Below are 16,215 nucleotides of genomic sequence, written 5' to 3'. Positions count from 1 at the left end.
GATAGATAGATAGATAGATAGATAGATAGTTTACATAGTATATCTACATTATGTGTGGCCTGGCTGGATAGCAGAATGTCACTCTTGGAAGTAGAAGATCAAAGTTCGAATCTCTAATGCTTCACCTGACTACCTTAGATATGAGAATGACACGAACTAAAGACTCATACCAGTTTAATAATCTCTCAGAACAGAAACCAGTCACCATTACATTAGCAGACATCCAACAATGAAAAGACCTGAACAGTACCTGACAACCAGTGGTGGGATTCAGCCAGTTCGCACCACTTTGGGAGAACCGGTTGTTAACTTTCTGAGCAGTTTGGCAAACTGGTTGTTGGAAGAAATCATTAGGGCAGAGATCCGGTTGTTAAATTACTTGAATCCCACCACTGCTGACAACTACTGGCTAAAGAACTTAACAGTACTCCATGAATGCTTAGCAGCACAGATGAACTAGCTACTAGCATCAGGCTCCCACCCAGACTGACTAACACAAGGACAGTACTGATCATGAAAGACCCCTATAAGCAAACAGTACCATCTATCTATCTACCAGCCAGTAACCTGCCTCCCCGCAAGATGGAAAGTCCTATAAAGCATCATAGCCACCAAGTTATACAACCATATGTATATTAGCATGGCTCAGAAGTATTGGAAACAACACCAGGAATCACAAAACACCAGCTGCCCATAGACAGAGCAGTTATCCAAGATTCAAGGTGTAGATAGACCAATCTGAGCAGTCTGAACTGACTACAGGAAAGCCTGTGACTGAATGCCACATGCATGGATCTATGAATGCCTGATGCTATACAAAGTCAACAGAACATTAAGGACCTTCCTCAAGAATTCAATGGGACTGTGGATTGCAGCACTAGAAGTCAACTCAAGACAAGTGGTCATCAAGTGTAGCATATACCAAGTGATGCAGTGCTGCTGTTCTATATAGGTTTGAGCCCCCTCAGCCAAATAATTACAAGGACTAGATATGGATACAAGTTCAGGAGTAGAACTACCATCAGCCAACTCCTCTGCATGGATGACATCAAACTGATGCTCAGGGTGAATGAGACATTCACTCCCTGATCCACCTGACATGGATCTACAGGGATGTAATTCAGACTGGAGATGTGTGGCTGGCGGCTAGTGAAGAGAGACTGATGGGGTGGAGCTATCAGCAGGTGACATAGCAAACCAGCTACAAGTATCTTGGCATCACACAGTCACATGGGAACCACAGTGAGGAAGCAAGGAAGGCCACAATTTTCAAGTACCACCAAAGAATCAGACAAGCCCTGAAGAGCCTACTCAATAGGAAAAATAAATCCATGCCATCAACACTAGGCTCTATCAGTCCTCAGATATCCTGCCAATATAATGAGCTCGCCAAAGGAGGATATGAAGGCTGCCCATGTGAAGAACTGGAAGGCCCTCACAATGTAGAGATGTTTCCATCCCAACTCCAATACCCAAAACTACACCAGCTGGGCTTGGTCTGGTGCATGTCCAAACCATGGTCCTGGATGAAATCTAGTTTAGCCAGTGATTTGTCATGTCAACAAACCCTATCAATCAAAGGATTACTAGATCCTTTGCTGTTTGGTTTATTCTTCTGTTAGAACATATCCCAACAGATTCAGGGGGAAACACTGAGAAAAATCACTATATTGCTCTTATACTTTCCTTAGTTCTCAAACTATTTGGCAATGACCTCTACTATAACCCCTGTTATTTGATAGATTGTCTCATATTAATATTAACATATTAAAAACAAGCCCTCTGTTTTACCCCATCATTTGCCTTTTAATGAATAATTAATTTATTCACAATCATATTTGTTGTGTGAGTAGATCTAAAATAAGTATTGGTAGACTATTGCAATATCACATACAATTACATTAAATCACTGTATGTTATATTCACAATACTGATAACACAGACAGTCTCAAAGTATTTTTTGAGCAACAGAAGATAAATCATTGTGGAGTGGTGCAGTGGCCTAGGGATGGAACTCTCGCCTCACAATCAGGAGGCTGTGAGTTCGATCCTAGTAGAGGCAGATATTTCTCTCTCTATTCTCACAATGAGAATATATCTGCTGAACAAATCTCCACATTGGCGTCAGGAAGGGCATCCGGCTGGTAAACACTCTGCTAGCTCCATTCAGTTGCCCAGACTCCACATCGCAAGGGATTATGAGGTCGTTGAAGGAGGATGATCAGATACATCATTGAAAAAATGATCTTGAAGACCAGAAATTCTAATAAGCTGGAAGGTTAAGGTATCAAAGGGTGATGGATTTGTCAATCTCTAGCAACAGATTACAGTAAGGTAGAGCAGAGCAGAGCAGAGCAGAGTACATACTGTATATGTAGATATGTAGTAGCAGAGTAGGATATTTTTTGAATTGATTCAGCATAACTTTTGAATTGATTCAGCATAACTGTAGGCTATTTTCAAAATCACTTGAGGGCAGTGGTGAAATCCAAATATTTTTACTACCGGTTCTGTGGGCGTGGCTTGGTGGGCATGTTGTGACTTGGTGGGTATGACTTGGTGGGCGTGGCACAGAAGGATACTGCAAAATCTCCATTCCCACCCCACTCCAGGGGAAGGATACTGCAAAATTTCCATTCCCACCCCACTCCAGGGGAAGGATACTGCAAAATCTTCATTCCCACCCCACTCCAGGGGAAGGATATTGCAAAATCTCCATTCCCACCCCACTCTGGGGCAAGCCAGAGGTGGCATTTGTCAGTTCTCTGAACTACTCAAAATTTCCGCTACCGGTTCTCTGAACTGCTCAAAATTTCCGCTACTGGCTCTCCAGAACCTGTCAGAACCTGCTGGATTTCACCCCTTCTTGAGGGGTGCTGTGTTCTTTTCTACCCCATGATATCTTTACCTTTAGAAGAGTAACGGGGAATATTTCAGATATTTATTGTAGTGAAACCTTGGAAGGAATCTAAATGAATGGTTAATAACTTTGAACCTACCTGCTATTTTCATCAATTTTGAAAAAAAAAAGAAACGAAAAAGAAAAAAAGATGTTGGAGAGAGAAACCTCTTCAGGCAGTTTGGTGCTTATATCTGGAGTTTAATCTATTATTGAAGCCTTCCTCCACTTTGCCCTCAGTAGCTTTCAGGTATTACATCCAGACAGTGGTTAACGTGGCCCCTAATTGATGGATTTCCCTGCTTCTTTTCTACTCACATGCCTGTCAGGGAAACAAGTACTAACTGCTTTCTATTCTGTGGATATCTCCTTTGAGGACAGATTTCTTTTTTTAAAAAAAAGACCAAAAGTTCCTGTTGTCACTTGGGCTAAAAGGAAAAAAAATGGGAAAGAAAGAGAAAGATGAGAAGGTCAAACTATTTCTAAAGCATCAGAAGCAGTGGTGGGTTCCTCCCGGTTCGGTCCAGTTCGGCCGAGCCGGTAGCGGTGACGATATGACTTCACCAAACCGGTTCTCCCCCCCCCGCCACCACTCCCCCCACCCCCCCCACGTTATTCTTACCTTTTATTTGGTCCCACCCCCAATCTATTGCTGCCTCCTGAGTACCAGCTGATGACTAGAGGGAAAAAAACTGTTTAAACTCTTGCCGTGGGGCTTCAAAGGGCCGTCCTACAGCTGATCAGTGTTAAAAGCAAACAATTGAGTCGGGTCGTAAGTGCGAGGACTGGTTGTAAGTGCGAGGACCTTCCAGAAATGACTCTGACCAGCTAGCCACGCCCACCTAGTCACATGACCTCCAAGCCACACCCACAAAATAAGCCATGCCCACAGAACCGGTAGTAAAAAAATTTAGAACCCACCCCTGATCAGAAGGCAAGGCAAGAAACAATGGATAGAAACTAAGGTGAGAAACAACCTAGAACTAAGGAGAACTTTCTCAACGGTGAGATGCAATCAACCAATCAAATAGCTTGCATTCAGAAGTTGTGGGTGCTCCATCATTGGAGGCTTTCAAAAAGTGATTGGACAACCATTTGTCTGAAATGATATAAGGTCTCCTTCTCGAGGAGGGGTTGAGTTAGAAAACTTCTAAGGTCCTTTCCAATTCTGTTATTCTGTGTTCTATGAGAGGGGGGGAGAGGAAGGGAGGGACGAGGGAGGGATGAGAGTGGAGAGAGAGGGGGGATGGGGGAGACCACTATTCTTCTACTGGATCTGTTTGTTCAAAAAAAAACCCTTCCCAAATCTTTTAACAGGGACACAGTGGCTCAGTGGCTAAGACGCTGAGCTTGTCGATTGAAAAGTCGGCAGTTCAGCAGTTCGAATCCCTAGTGCCATGTAATGGGGTGAGCTCCCGTTATTTGTCCCAGCTTCTGCCAACCTAGCAGTTCGAAAGCACATAAAAAATGCAAGTAGAAAAATAGGGACACTTTTGGTAGGACGGTAACAGCGTTCTGCGTGCCTTTGGCCTTTAGTCATGCCAGCCACATGACCACGGAGACGTCTTCAGACAGCACTGGCTCTTTGGCTTTGAAACGGAGATGAGCACTGCCCCTTAAAGTCAGGAACGACTAGCACATATATGTGAGGGGAACCTTTACCTTTAAAACTTTTAAAGACAAAACAAAGGGAAATAATGGCTACTATTTCAGCCTTCCTAGATTCTTCAGAGAAGTCCCATTAGCGTGTACAAAACAAACTAGCAAAGACTAGTAGTTAAAGGTCCAAGTCTTCCAGAACACAAACCAAGCAACTGAATCAAGGCAACTGACCTTGACCTGCTCATGCACTGTATTTCCTGAGAAAGAAAGTTTCTGATAATGGAATGTTTTGACTCTCTCTTAATAGCCTAGTCTCTCAAAAATATGTCATTTTACATCAGCTTTGAGATACATTACATACATGAATGTACAGTTGTCTTTATCCCCTGCAACAGATTGAATTTGTTCCACGATAGAAGGGGGAGCATTGTCTTCAACCAATTGTACAGGGTTGTTCTTTATTACATTTTTCTCTGTTTCTCTCTGGGTATCATTTTCTCCTTTGGACGAGGATGGCACATGATTTCCAATTCTCCAGTGCTCCTCCTAAAAACAGATCATGGGATAAAGGATATATCAAACAGATATCATCTCTGAGCTTTAGAAGGTAGCCCTGGCTCACTCTTTCATTTTCTTCTTTGGAGTCTTAATGTGGAAAGGAAGGAATCTATCTATCTACAGCATCTATCTTTTGGTATTATCTTTCTAAATATCTTACGTTGACCCCTCCTCGATCATCTTTTGTAGGTCTTCTATAACAAGATATTTTTTTGTTCTTATGTATTATCTTTTAAGGCTAAAAGTGTCATATCTAAAGGACAAGGTGAGCCTTTAGTACTTTCAGCAAAATACAGGAAAGATGAAGAAAGAATTTAAGTGATAAGCCCCAAGATGCTAAGAAAAGGATATAAAGCCATTGTTTTAAAGTGGGATGGGCAATGTTTTGAGGCCTCATTGCCATAGGATCGATTTTTTCAAGGCTGACAGTGAGTGATGTGGCCAAAGCAAGATGAGGATGAAGCCATGGTTAAACTGGTACCACTATTATTTCTTTCTGACATTGTTTTTTTCCCCAAATATCTCATCTATCTCTCTCCCCCTCTCCCTCTTCCCCTCTCTTTTTCAGAAATTTTTTTCTCTCTCGTTCCCTCCCTACTTCTTGCTTTTTTTAATGCCTCTTCTCCCTCGGGATGCAAAAAATAGCTCTGTGATGGTGCAACTAGGATTGACACTACAAAAATGCTTATTTTTAGCTTCATATGACTGCTAAAGTATGCATTGAAAGCAAAAGTGATAGTGTCTCAGGCATGGATGTTGCAAGGGATTAATCCTCTCAGGCAAAAAAGTTTAGATTACATGAGGTGAGTTAATTAATCAGAGAAAGTTGGTTTAGGGGAAGCTAGTTTATAACTGAAAGCCAGTTTTTTGTTGCTGTGGATATAAGCCCTATGCTAGAAAGTGGGAAAACATGAATTCTAGGCCTCCTTTAGGGATAAAACTATTGGGTTACTTTGAGGTAATCACTCTTTCTTAGCCCTAGGAAGAAGAAGGCAATGGCAAACTATTTCCAAAAATGCTGTCAAGAAAACTGCATGGACTTGGGTCACCAAAAATCCATAATGACTTGAAGACAGCCAAAGGGGGGGGTACCTTAAACACCTAGTTTAATCAGGATTGGATGCAATTCAACAAGCTGAGATTTAGGAATTGCATTGCAGATGTACCAACCATCCTGTCCTCTAAGTCTCAGTTAAGACATGGCTTCTGCAGGGTCAATTTTCTGTGTCAAAGTTGGATTACATTTCCATCTCACTGCAGAATGTTTCAACCACATATTTTGCCATTGTTCCAGTCTTGTTAGCATTCATAAGACAAGCTTCTTCTTCTTCTTATGCCCTAACAGACCTTTAAATGTAAAATTTACAGACATTTCTAAACTTCTGTTTTCACTTTGTCATAATGGGGTAGTAAGTGTAAATTTATGAGGAAAAAAAATGAATTTCAAACAACTGTAGAACCAGGCTGCAGCATAAACAACATTCACAAAAGTGAAGGAGGTCTGAATACTTTCTGAATGCACTGTATAGTCCTGTGATGGCGAACCTATGACACATGTGCCACAGCTGGCACATGTAGCCCTATTGGTGGGCACGCGAGCTCAGCTCTGGCATGCATGTGCGTGCAGGCCAGCTGATTTTTGGGCCTTCTGGGCCCACCAGAAGTAGGGAAACAGACTATTTCCTGCCTCCGGAGGGCCTCCAGGGGGGGAAGGCCATTTTCACCCTTCCCAGACTCCTACAAAGGCTCTGGAGCCTGGGGAGAGAGAAAAACTGGCCTACCGGGAGTGTGGGGATTGTGGGGGGTTCGCGTGTGCATGCGCAGGGGTGGGGTGCATAGAATTATGGATGAGGGAATGCGTGCGTGCGTAAAACACACACACACACACGCTGCTAGCACGCTATGGCAAAAAGGTTAGCCATCACTGGTATAGTCTAAGAAGTTATAAAATTGAGTTATTTTGGGATGATTTTTTTTTCATTTTTATTTTATTTCCAATTTTTGATATTTTAAACTTCTTAGCCCATATCTGAAATATGGGCAGGTCCTGAACTGGAGGTGGAGTGGTAACTATCACTAGACTAAGGTCAAGGGCAGAGTCAAACAGATCATCATTTTAGAGTCTTTATGCCCCTGTAAGAGACCTAAGTCTAGCCTCCTTTGAAGTCCATTGACTCTTAGCTGGTGCCAATTTACCTTGGCCGTTAGAAGTTCAGATTCCTGTGTATAGGCAGCATGAAATAAATTTGTAGTACTTTTTGAACTCTATCCTCCTTCCTGATTTCTTGCACATATCTACTATGGATACTCTACAATCAATTATTTCACCTGTGGTGGATGAAGATGATGCAGTAGCTACACACTGTGCACTGCATTGCTTGTTGTATTGCGCCCCTATTTCTATGGAATTTGCATTTCCCCTTCCTTATGGACCAAATGCAGCTGGTAGAATAAAGATGCTTTTAACACATGCTCCACTTCGGGAACATTTCAAGGAAATGATATGAATAACCTTTATCTCCAATTCGTCAGGGATACATTTTATCTCACGTTTCATTGGAGGGAGCTCTAAAATATGCCAGCTATTAAGTTTTCCAGGCAAGGAATCTGAAACAATTCAGTAATAAAACTGATCCAAATTGATGTAAATCAGCAAGTGCAAGTTCCTCATCTCAACATTTTGCTTGGTCTTTAATGGTGTAAAGGCAGGTTATCAAACAATGAAAGTATTATAGATAAGGTCAAGAATGTAAATCAGCCTCCATCTCACCTTCAGAATATGGTATCTTCACAGGTCCATCACTTTTTTTAGACAAATTACTGCTCATCCAATTATTTTTTGAGTTATCTGCGTCCCAAGAAAAGCTTTTAGCTTCTTGAAATGTCAAGTGTCACCTTCAGTTTATTTAAAGGGTATATATATATATATATCTTTGGTTATTCGAGTTTTCTCCCGCGTAAAATTGGAAGTGTCTTGGAAGCCAAGATACTTCCAATTTTACACGGGAGAAAACCCGAATAACCAAAGACCTACATACAAACACCCGTGAAAACCTCAGAAAACAAGTGTGTGTGTGTGTGCGCGCGCGTGCACACACACACACACACACACACACACACACACACACACACACAAGTTTTGTGTATTCGGGTCTTTTCCCGTGTAAGATTGATAGTATCTTGGCGACGTTTCAACGAGGTCCCACTTGTCATCTTCACGCTGGTGTCTTCAGCTTCAGGCCAGTGTCTTCGGCTTCATATATATATCCCCTTTAAATAAGCTGAAGGATATAGTATATGTGCACATACATGAATACCACAGGTTAGGAGGAAGAAGAAAAAGAGGAGAAGGGAGCAGGGGAATTGTACATTATTTATGTAAATTTGTTTTACTGATTTGCTTTATGCTCAAGGTGGCTTTGGTATAAAAAAAATGGGAGCTTGTGAGTTCTAGTCCTCCCTTAGATCAGAAAGCTAGCTGGGGCCAGGTATTCTATCTCAGGCCAGTCCATCCCACAAGGTTTTTGTTGTGGGAAAAATAAAAGGAGGAAGCATTAGATTTGCCTCGTTGAGATATTCAAAATGCAAGGAGGATATATAAATGTAATGAATCAGACACAGATAAAATATATCAATGGAGATTCTCAGTCATCCAGGTCATGGTTGTCCCGAAGGTGCTTTTTCAAGAGGCAACTGGACTTCCTTGTTTTTCTTTGAAGACGTTTCACTTCTCATCCAAGAAACTTCTTCAGCTCTGACTGGATGGTGGGGAATGGAAGGATTTATGTGCCTTGCAGACAGCTGGTCATTTGCATTCTTTTTGAGAGTTGTTGAGGCTACTTAAATGTTTGTCTGTGTCTTCAGGGTCACCTGAGTAGTGCAGACGGATGTGGAGCCTTCTTAGAACTTTTGAAAGGACTGTGTTGTAGAGCTTGCTTTCTGCAGGATGTTTTCTGTCCTGTGTCCCTTCATTGTTGAACACAGACGCAGGCTGTTGGGGATCAGTCTTTATTATCTGCATCTCAAACTGAAGTATAAATGGTTCCTGTAGTTGGCAATTTTTCTAGAAATCCATTTATACTCGCGTACCATCTTCAAAGAAAAACAAGAAAGTCCAGTTGCCTTTTGAAAAAGCACCTTTGGGACAGACAAAATATAAAAACTGAAAATATAAAATAAGTGCTAATAATTATAGGACTAGTAGAACCAAAATGCACTTAGCATTTTTTTCAAATGCTAAGTCAATAGGGATCCAGCACAACTCTTCTCAGGAGCTCATTCTCCCCCTTGGGAACAGTTCAGAAGATGTCCCAATCTAGAAACACGGGCTTCTGACAGGAAGAATATACAGATGTATAGCTTTGTACCCCAGAGGGATATATATTCTCTTACAGAATGCTTTCATCCCAGTTCTGGACACCGTCTTATACTTAAATGATAATAATGCAGGGGTGAAATCCAGCAGGTTCTGACAGGTTTGGAGAACTGGTAGCAGAAATTTTGAGCAGTTCAGAGAACTGGCAAATACCACCTCTGGCTGGACCCAAAGTGGGGTGGGAATGGAGATTTTGCAATATCCTTCCCCCAGGAGTGGGAAGGAATGGGGATTTTGCAGTATCCTTCCCCTGCCATGCCCACCAAGCCACACCCACCAAGCCACACCCAAAGAACAGTAGTAAAAAAAATTGGATTTCACCACTGTAATAATGACTTATTTGACTGTATGTTGTCACTGGGGGGGGGGCGGTAATTGTCCCCCCCATATTGTGTTTTTATTGCTTGTAAGCCGCCTAGGGTTGCTATGAGTGAGTAGGCACCTATATAAATTTTCTAAATATATCAATGAAATAAAAATAATTCATGCAATGCTGAGAAAACTATGTCAGAAAGAATGGTAAATGTTCACATTTTTACCTGTCCAAATATCCCAAATGGAGTGCCAGAAATGTCTGTGAGAACAATGCTATGATCTGTTGAAGAAGTCACGATAAAAAGACAGTTGTTTTGCCAACAAGACTCCAGGCTAGTGATGCAATCTTCATGTGCCTGAAATGATCTTAGTAGAGCAGGTGGTTGTGTTATGATGTTTTCTCCCAGAGCAAGGCAGTAATCCTGATAGAGAGCAAGGGGGAAATAAAGAGAAATAGGGGAAACATAAGTATACAAATTGCTTTGGGTTTGGTTTAGTTTTTAACCATATTGTCAAGTTTAAAGTAGGTTAAGAAGGCTCATGTAACATGTGGGCAATACATGGAAATAGTTAATAAGGCTACATAAATATATGGTGTCCATTTTGGCAGTCTTCAAATATGCCACAGTGGGCATCATATAGTCCTTAGATTAATTTAAATACTTACACAATCCGATATCCTAACAGCGTATGCAGTGGTGGATTCCAAAAATTTTTACTACCATTTCTGGGGGTGTGGCTTGGTGGGTGTGGCATGGCTTGGTGGGCATGGCAGGGAAAGGATAGTGTAAAATCTACATTCCCTCCCCAATCCAGGGGAAGGATACTGCAAAATCCCCATTTCCTCCCGATCAGCTGGGACTTGGGAGGCAGAGAATAGATGGGGGCAGGGGCAGTCAGAATTTTTACTATCGGTTCTCCAAACTACTCAAACTTTCCACTACTGGTTGTCCAGAACTGGTCAAAACCTGCTGAAACCCACTTCTGAGCGTATGTATGAATATAGTACCTTGTATTGTAGCTATAGCAATTGGCAAACATGATTGATCACTGAACTCCTGGAAGAGCAGCAACTGAATGGAAAGATCTACGTTATCAGCTATGCTGAGAGCTGTTGTATTCAAAAGAACATGAATCAATTCCATCAGAAACAGGTGTTTGGTTCAACATCCTTTTCCATTAGTGTCCAGATGAATCTAAGAAACCCCAAACTATGACAATTTTTTTGCCTGTTTGCTTTGTTTCTACTTGGAAACCATTTCTGGTTATTTAATAGTCAACTTTGGCAGAACATGGAGGTTCCATAATTTATAATTACTCAGAAACACTTCCCCTATGAATGTATACCCCACTTTTATTACTTTTGTAAAAAACTCAAATCTAATTCTCCTTCTCCCCAACAACAACCATTTTAACAATTCCATTTCAAACTCAATAAAAAGTATGTAACCAAGCATTCACATAAAGTAGAAATATGCCTCTTGCACACAACTGTATACTTCAATTTGTCTTCATAGTTATGGTTTGACATGCAAAATACACAGCTGTCTGGTAGAAATATGCATGCAAAGGATGCATGCATGATGTGTGTATGAGTTTAAAGAGAGAGGCTACACAGTATGTGAGATATTTGTTGTGAGCTTGCTCAACTTTTGGACTTCTTCATAAGTATAATGCCCAAATAGGATTTGTAAATCATGTTAAGCTGTAAAAGCTTGGCCTGGTTTTATCTTAGTATGGTATGTGACCCCAGATATATTGGTTTCTAAACCATGTTATTTATTTATTTATTTATTTTATTAAATTTGTATACCGCCCTTCTCCTACTGGACTCAGGGCAGTGCACAGCCAAAATAAAAAACATCCCAATACAAAATTTAAAATTTGTTAAAAGAATTACATAACTTTGGCCTAAATTTAAAATCCCGACTAAAACCCATAGACAATTAAAAATTTAACATCTCAAAAAAAAAGGGGGGGAGTGTTACGCCAGCCCTGCTTGGTGAAAAAGAAAGGTTTTTAGGGCACAGCAAAAAGCCCTGAGATCTGGTATCATATGTATCTCCGGGGGCAGGTCGTTCCAGCGGGCAAGTGCTGCCACAGAGAAGGCCCTCCCCCTGGGGGTCGCCAGCCAACACTGCCTGGCTGATGGCACCCTGAGGAGTCCCTCTCTGTGGGAGCATACTGGCCAGTGGGAGGCTATCGGCAGCAGAAGGCGGTCCCGCAAATACCCAGGTCCAATGCCATGGAGCGCTTTAAAGGTGGTAACCAGTACCTTGAAGCGCACCCGGAAGACCACCGGAAGCCAATGCAGCTCATGCAGGAGAGGCATCACATGGGACTGCCCCCTCACTCCCATAATCCCCCCTGCACCAGTTGGAGCCTCCGGGTGCTCCTCAAGGGGAGCCCCATGTAGAGAGCATTGCAGTAGTCCAGGCGGGAAGTGACGAGTGCCTGAGTAACTGTGCGTAAGGAGTCCCGATCCAGAAAGGGATGCAACTGGCGAATCAGGTGAACTTGATGAAAAGCCCCCCTGGCCACGGCCGTCACATGCTCTTCTAAAGACAACCATGCATCCAGGAGGATGCCCAAGTTGCGAGCCCTCTCCGTGGGGGGCAATGAGTCACCCCCAATAGCCAGCGATGGCACCAGCTGGCTATATTGGGACGCCGGAAGCCACAGCCACTCGGTCTTGGAAGGGTTGAGTCGAAGCCTGTTACTCCCCATCCAGATCCTCACGGCCTCCAGGCACCGGGACATCACTTCAAGGGCATTGTTGGGATGGCCCGGGGTGGAGATGTACAGCTGAGTATCATCAGCATACTGATGGAACTCCACCCCAAAGCCACGGATGATCTCGCCCAGCAGCTTCACCTAAATGTTGAACAGAAGGGGCGAGAGGACCAACGCTTGCGGCACCCCACAAACAAGGCGCCTTGGGGTTGACCTCTGCCCTCCTGCCAACACCGACTGTGTCCGGTTGGAGAGATAGGAGGAGAACCACCGCAGAACGGTACCCCCCCACTCCCAACCCCTCCAACCGCGCAGCATGATACCATGGTCGATGGTATCAAAAGCCGCTGAGAGATCTAACAGGACCAGGATAGAGGAACAACCCCTATCCCAAGCCCTCCAGAGATCATCCACCAACACGACCAATGCCGTTTCCGTGCTGTGCCCAGGCCTGAAGCCAGACTAGAGCGGCTACATATAACCATGTTATATGGTTTAATATGACACATAACTTCAGCTTGTAGCTTAATCAATAAACTAATGGGTAAACAGATATGGGGTAGCACAGGTCTAAGATTAAAATATCTTTAAGGATGGGTACATATTTGCAAAGTATGAAAACATGCACAGCTTATCTGAACCACATTTTCCTTCCAGAAATGGTACCAATGCTGAGCTGTGACAGATAAGGGAAGTGTAAGGATTCCAAGTAACAGACCCAAAGCAATCAAAACTCTGAGGCCTAGAGTTTCCCCAAAGTATGAATTTATTAGGAATGTCATATTGGCACCGCTGGTGAAAACCTGACTCTGAAGGACCCGGAGTTTTCCCCACCCAAATCAAAACCCCAAGTTCTTGCCCCCAGATCACATGGCACAATCAGGTCGTAGTCTCAGCTCCAGCTGGCTCTTGTTCACGCCCCTCCAACACCTGGTAGAGCATCTTTGGCTCCCATGAGAAAGAATGTTATTTTGGCTATACATCCCCCTCAGCTATCTCTATCTCCCCTCTCACAGCTTCAGGAGCCCTGGCTGTGGCAGCTCTGAAGATGCTCCCAAAATGGCTTCAGGGGTGACAGGAAGGTTGTTGTAATGACTAGTACTGGAATTTTAGTCAGGGAAACCTAAATTCAAATCCCATGATCAAGAACTGAAACAAATAGAAATTTATATCCCATTAAGAATTTTTTTTAAATACCAGGAAATTGTATTACAATTTTAGAATGTCAACTTGGAAAGCATCCCTGGCTTGCTCTCAAGCTTCCATAGGCAAGGGGGATGGGAAACCGATGAAGCAACATGGCAGACACAGACAGGAGCACATTCCAGACATATCTTTCTCAAGGCTGTCTCCCAGGGTTTCCAACAGCAGCCAGAGGGGAGTGGTCTCTACAACCCACAAAATTGCTCCGGCAATTGTGATTGATGATACACCCTGGGGGTAGGAGGGAAACAGGGTCATGATTAGGGCCCTAAATTATGTGGGACCAGAATTTTTGATCTTAAAACTCTTCGAAAAACTTTTGATCTTTATCCCCATTAAGTTAATACAGAAATCCTTCCTCTTACCTCTATGTCCCATATTTTTAGCCATCCAACCAGATCGGCTGTGATGAGGTATTGGTTTTGTTTTTCAGTTGTCATAATAATAGATCCCACTCCACTGTGAGCTTCAAATTCTGCCAGTAGCTTCCTATTTTGTGTATTCCAAAACCGGACCCAACCAGCACCTCCACAAGAGATAAGGTTGGCTCCACCTAAAATAGGAAGACAAGGAGGCATAAAGAAGGTGAGTCTAATCTCACACTATAAAGCTTGGCTCAATTACATGCATAAAAAAGTATACTATTTGAATAGCGCAAGACCCTGGGGCTGCATGGAACTCTGTATTGTGCATCTCTCAAACAATCCTGAAGGACAATTACTATGAAGACTGTTAGAGAGGGGGGGGGAGAGAGGGGGAGAGAGAGAGAGAGCATGTCATGTGATTTTGTCCCATGACTGTACTCTATTCTATTTTGTGCAAATATTTATAAGATTAAAGCCTTAATCTTGAAGTCTTCTCTTACATGTTCTTTCTGAGAATTGTCAAATAGAATTGTGCATTTGGTTTAACTTTCTAAATACAGGGTTGTTGTTTTTTTTTCATCATGAGCCATTTTTACTGCAAGTGAAGCTTGCTAGATGAGTGTTGTGTGGCTTTTAGTCTTCATTTTAATACTGCAGCTTTCCACCAGCAGTGAAATATGCAGCAATCCTTCGCATTCTCACACTGAGAGAAGTTATCACAATAAGAAATTAAGCCTTCTTAAGCATTGTTTCAAAGTGACATTCTGCTTGTTATATATTTCTTCACCTCTCCTTAGTGTAATAACATTTTCTATATCTGTAATATTTCCCTTCTAGGTTTTTTGTTTATTTCTAATTTTTAACCAATTATACCATTTATTCCATATTTTATAGTAATCTGATTCTTCTCTTTCTTGTATTTCTTTGGTTAACCTATCCATTTCAGCGCATTCTAAATTTTTTTCTATTAAATCTGTTTCGTTTGGCGTTTTTTCTTGCTTCCAATTTTTTTGCGTATATTATTCTTGCAGCTGTTAGTATGTGAATTGTGAGATATTTAATATCTTTAGAGTATGATTTATTAAAGATTCCTAATAAAAACGTTTCTGGTTCTTTATCTATCTGTGTTTCTGTTATTTGAAACAGAAACATAATTTCTTTTGTTTATATGTTGTATAAATGTTTGTTGTGTGTATGTTATGTTATGTTTTTTTAATATTTATACTCTAATAAAAATTTATTTAAAAAAAAAGAAATTAAGCTTAGAAACCTATTTCCCAGACTTTTTTTATTTTCTATTTGCAAAACTTGTACACAGCACTGTAAATCTTCATATAAATGGTTTTTACTTTGGCAAAGTAAAGTTCCTCTTGTCAGTTTTATGTAGTTTATGGGCACCAAAGAATCCTAAATAATCCTTAAAGCAACAGATTTCTCAAATCATTGGTCATAAATCTGAAAAAAAGATTCCAATTTACCTTAGAGGGAAACAATGACATTTTCATTCAAGAAACATCTGGAAAAATAAGTGGCTGAGAAATGACTTTATTTTCTGAAGATTAGTTGCAGCAAAGCTCTCAACTGGACCAAAATTCTATCATCATCTTGCAATGCTGTTCCAATTTACAGAGGCATAAATCAATATTTATTTACTTAGACACTCCCTGGGTAACCAGTCTTTCATCATAGATTTGCTCATTTGGAATGTACCTTCAATATCAAACACAATTTACCATATTTTTTCGGAGTATAAGATGCAGCTTTCCTCCCCCCCCCAAAAGGGGGTGAAAATTTAGGTGTGTTTTATACACTGAATGTAGCCCCGCCCACCCACTGGCCCCCACCCTTTGGCCTCTGCCTCCCAGCAGTTTACCTCCTTGCAGCAAGCAGCAAGAAGAAACAGCTGGTTTCAGCTTCAGCACAGCCTAATTAGCACAAGTTGATTAGATCGGCCTCCTGACTCTCAGCTGCTTTGCTCTCAGGTGTTTTGCATAGGCCTCTGCTGTTTGCTGCAAAGAGATAAATTGCTGGGAGCAGATTTTTTTTTTCCTTGTGCTAATCAAGCTATGCTGAAAACGAAATTGAAAGTAAAGCAGGCTATTTGCTGTTTGCTGCAAGGAGGCAAAAATGCTGGGAGGCAGAGGCAGATTTCTTTTTCTTGTTTT

The 16,215-nt window shown here is 41.8% G+C and overlaps 1 protein-coding gene across 1 annotated transcript in view; it reads right to left on the bottom strand.

The window, feature by feature from the left end:
• WDR49 (WD repeat domain 49) overlaps positions 1-16,215 on the bottom strand; it is a 121,827-nt gene that overhangs the window by 14,117 nt on the left and 91,495 nt on the right. Inside the window, exons 13-15 of the mRNA XM_070945955.1 lie at positions 14,051-14,238; positions 9,974-10,171; positions 4,863-5,047 (exon numbers count right to left, since the gene is read on the bottom strand). Coding sequence (XP_070802056.1) covers positions 4,863-5,047; positions 9,974-10,171; positions 14,051-14,238 — 571 coding nt within the window. The remainder of the gene's footprint in view (positions 1-4,862; positions 5,048-9,973; positions 10,172-14,050; positions 14,239-16,215) is intronic.

This window comes from Pituophis catenifer, unplaced genomic scaffold, assembly GCF_029215685.1.
Source record: "Pituophis catenifer annectens isolate HBS135680 unplaced genomic scaffold, rPitCat1.0.hap2 SCAF_6, whole genome shotgun sequence".
NCBI lineage: Eukaryota > Metazoa > Chordata > Lepidosauria > Squamata > Colubridae > Pituophis > Pituophis catenifer.
This window is presented reverse-complemented; position numbering and strand designations above follow the sequence as displayed.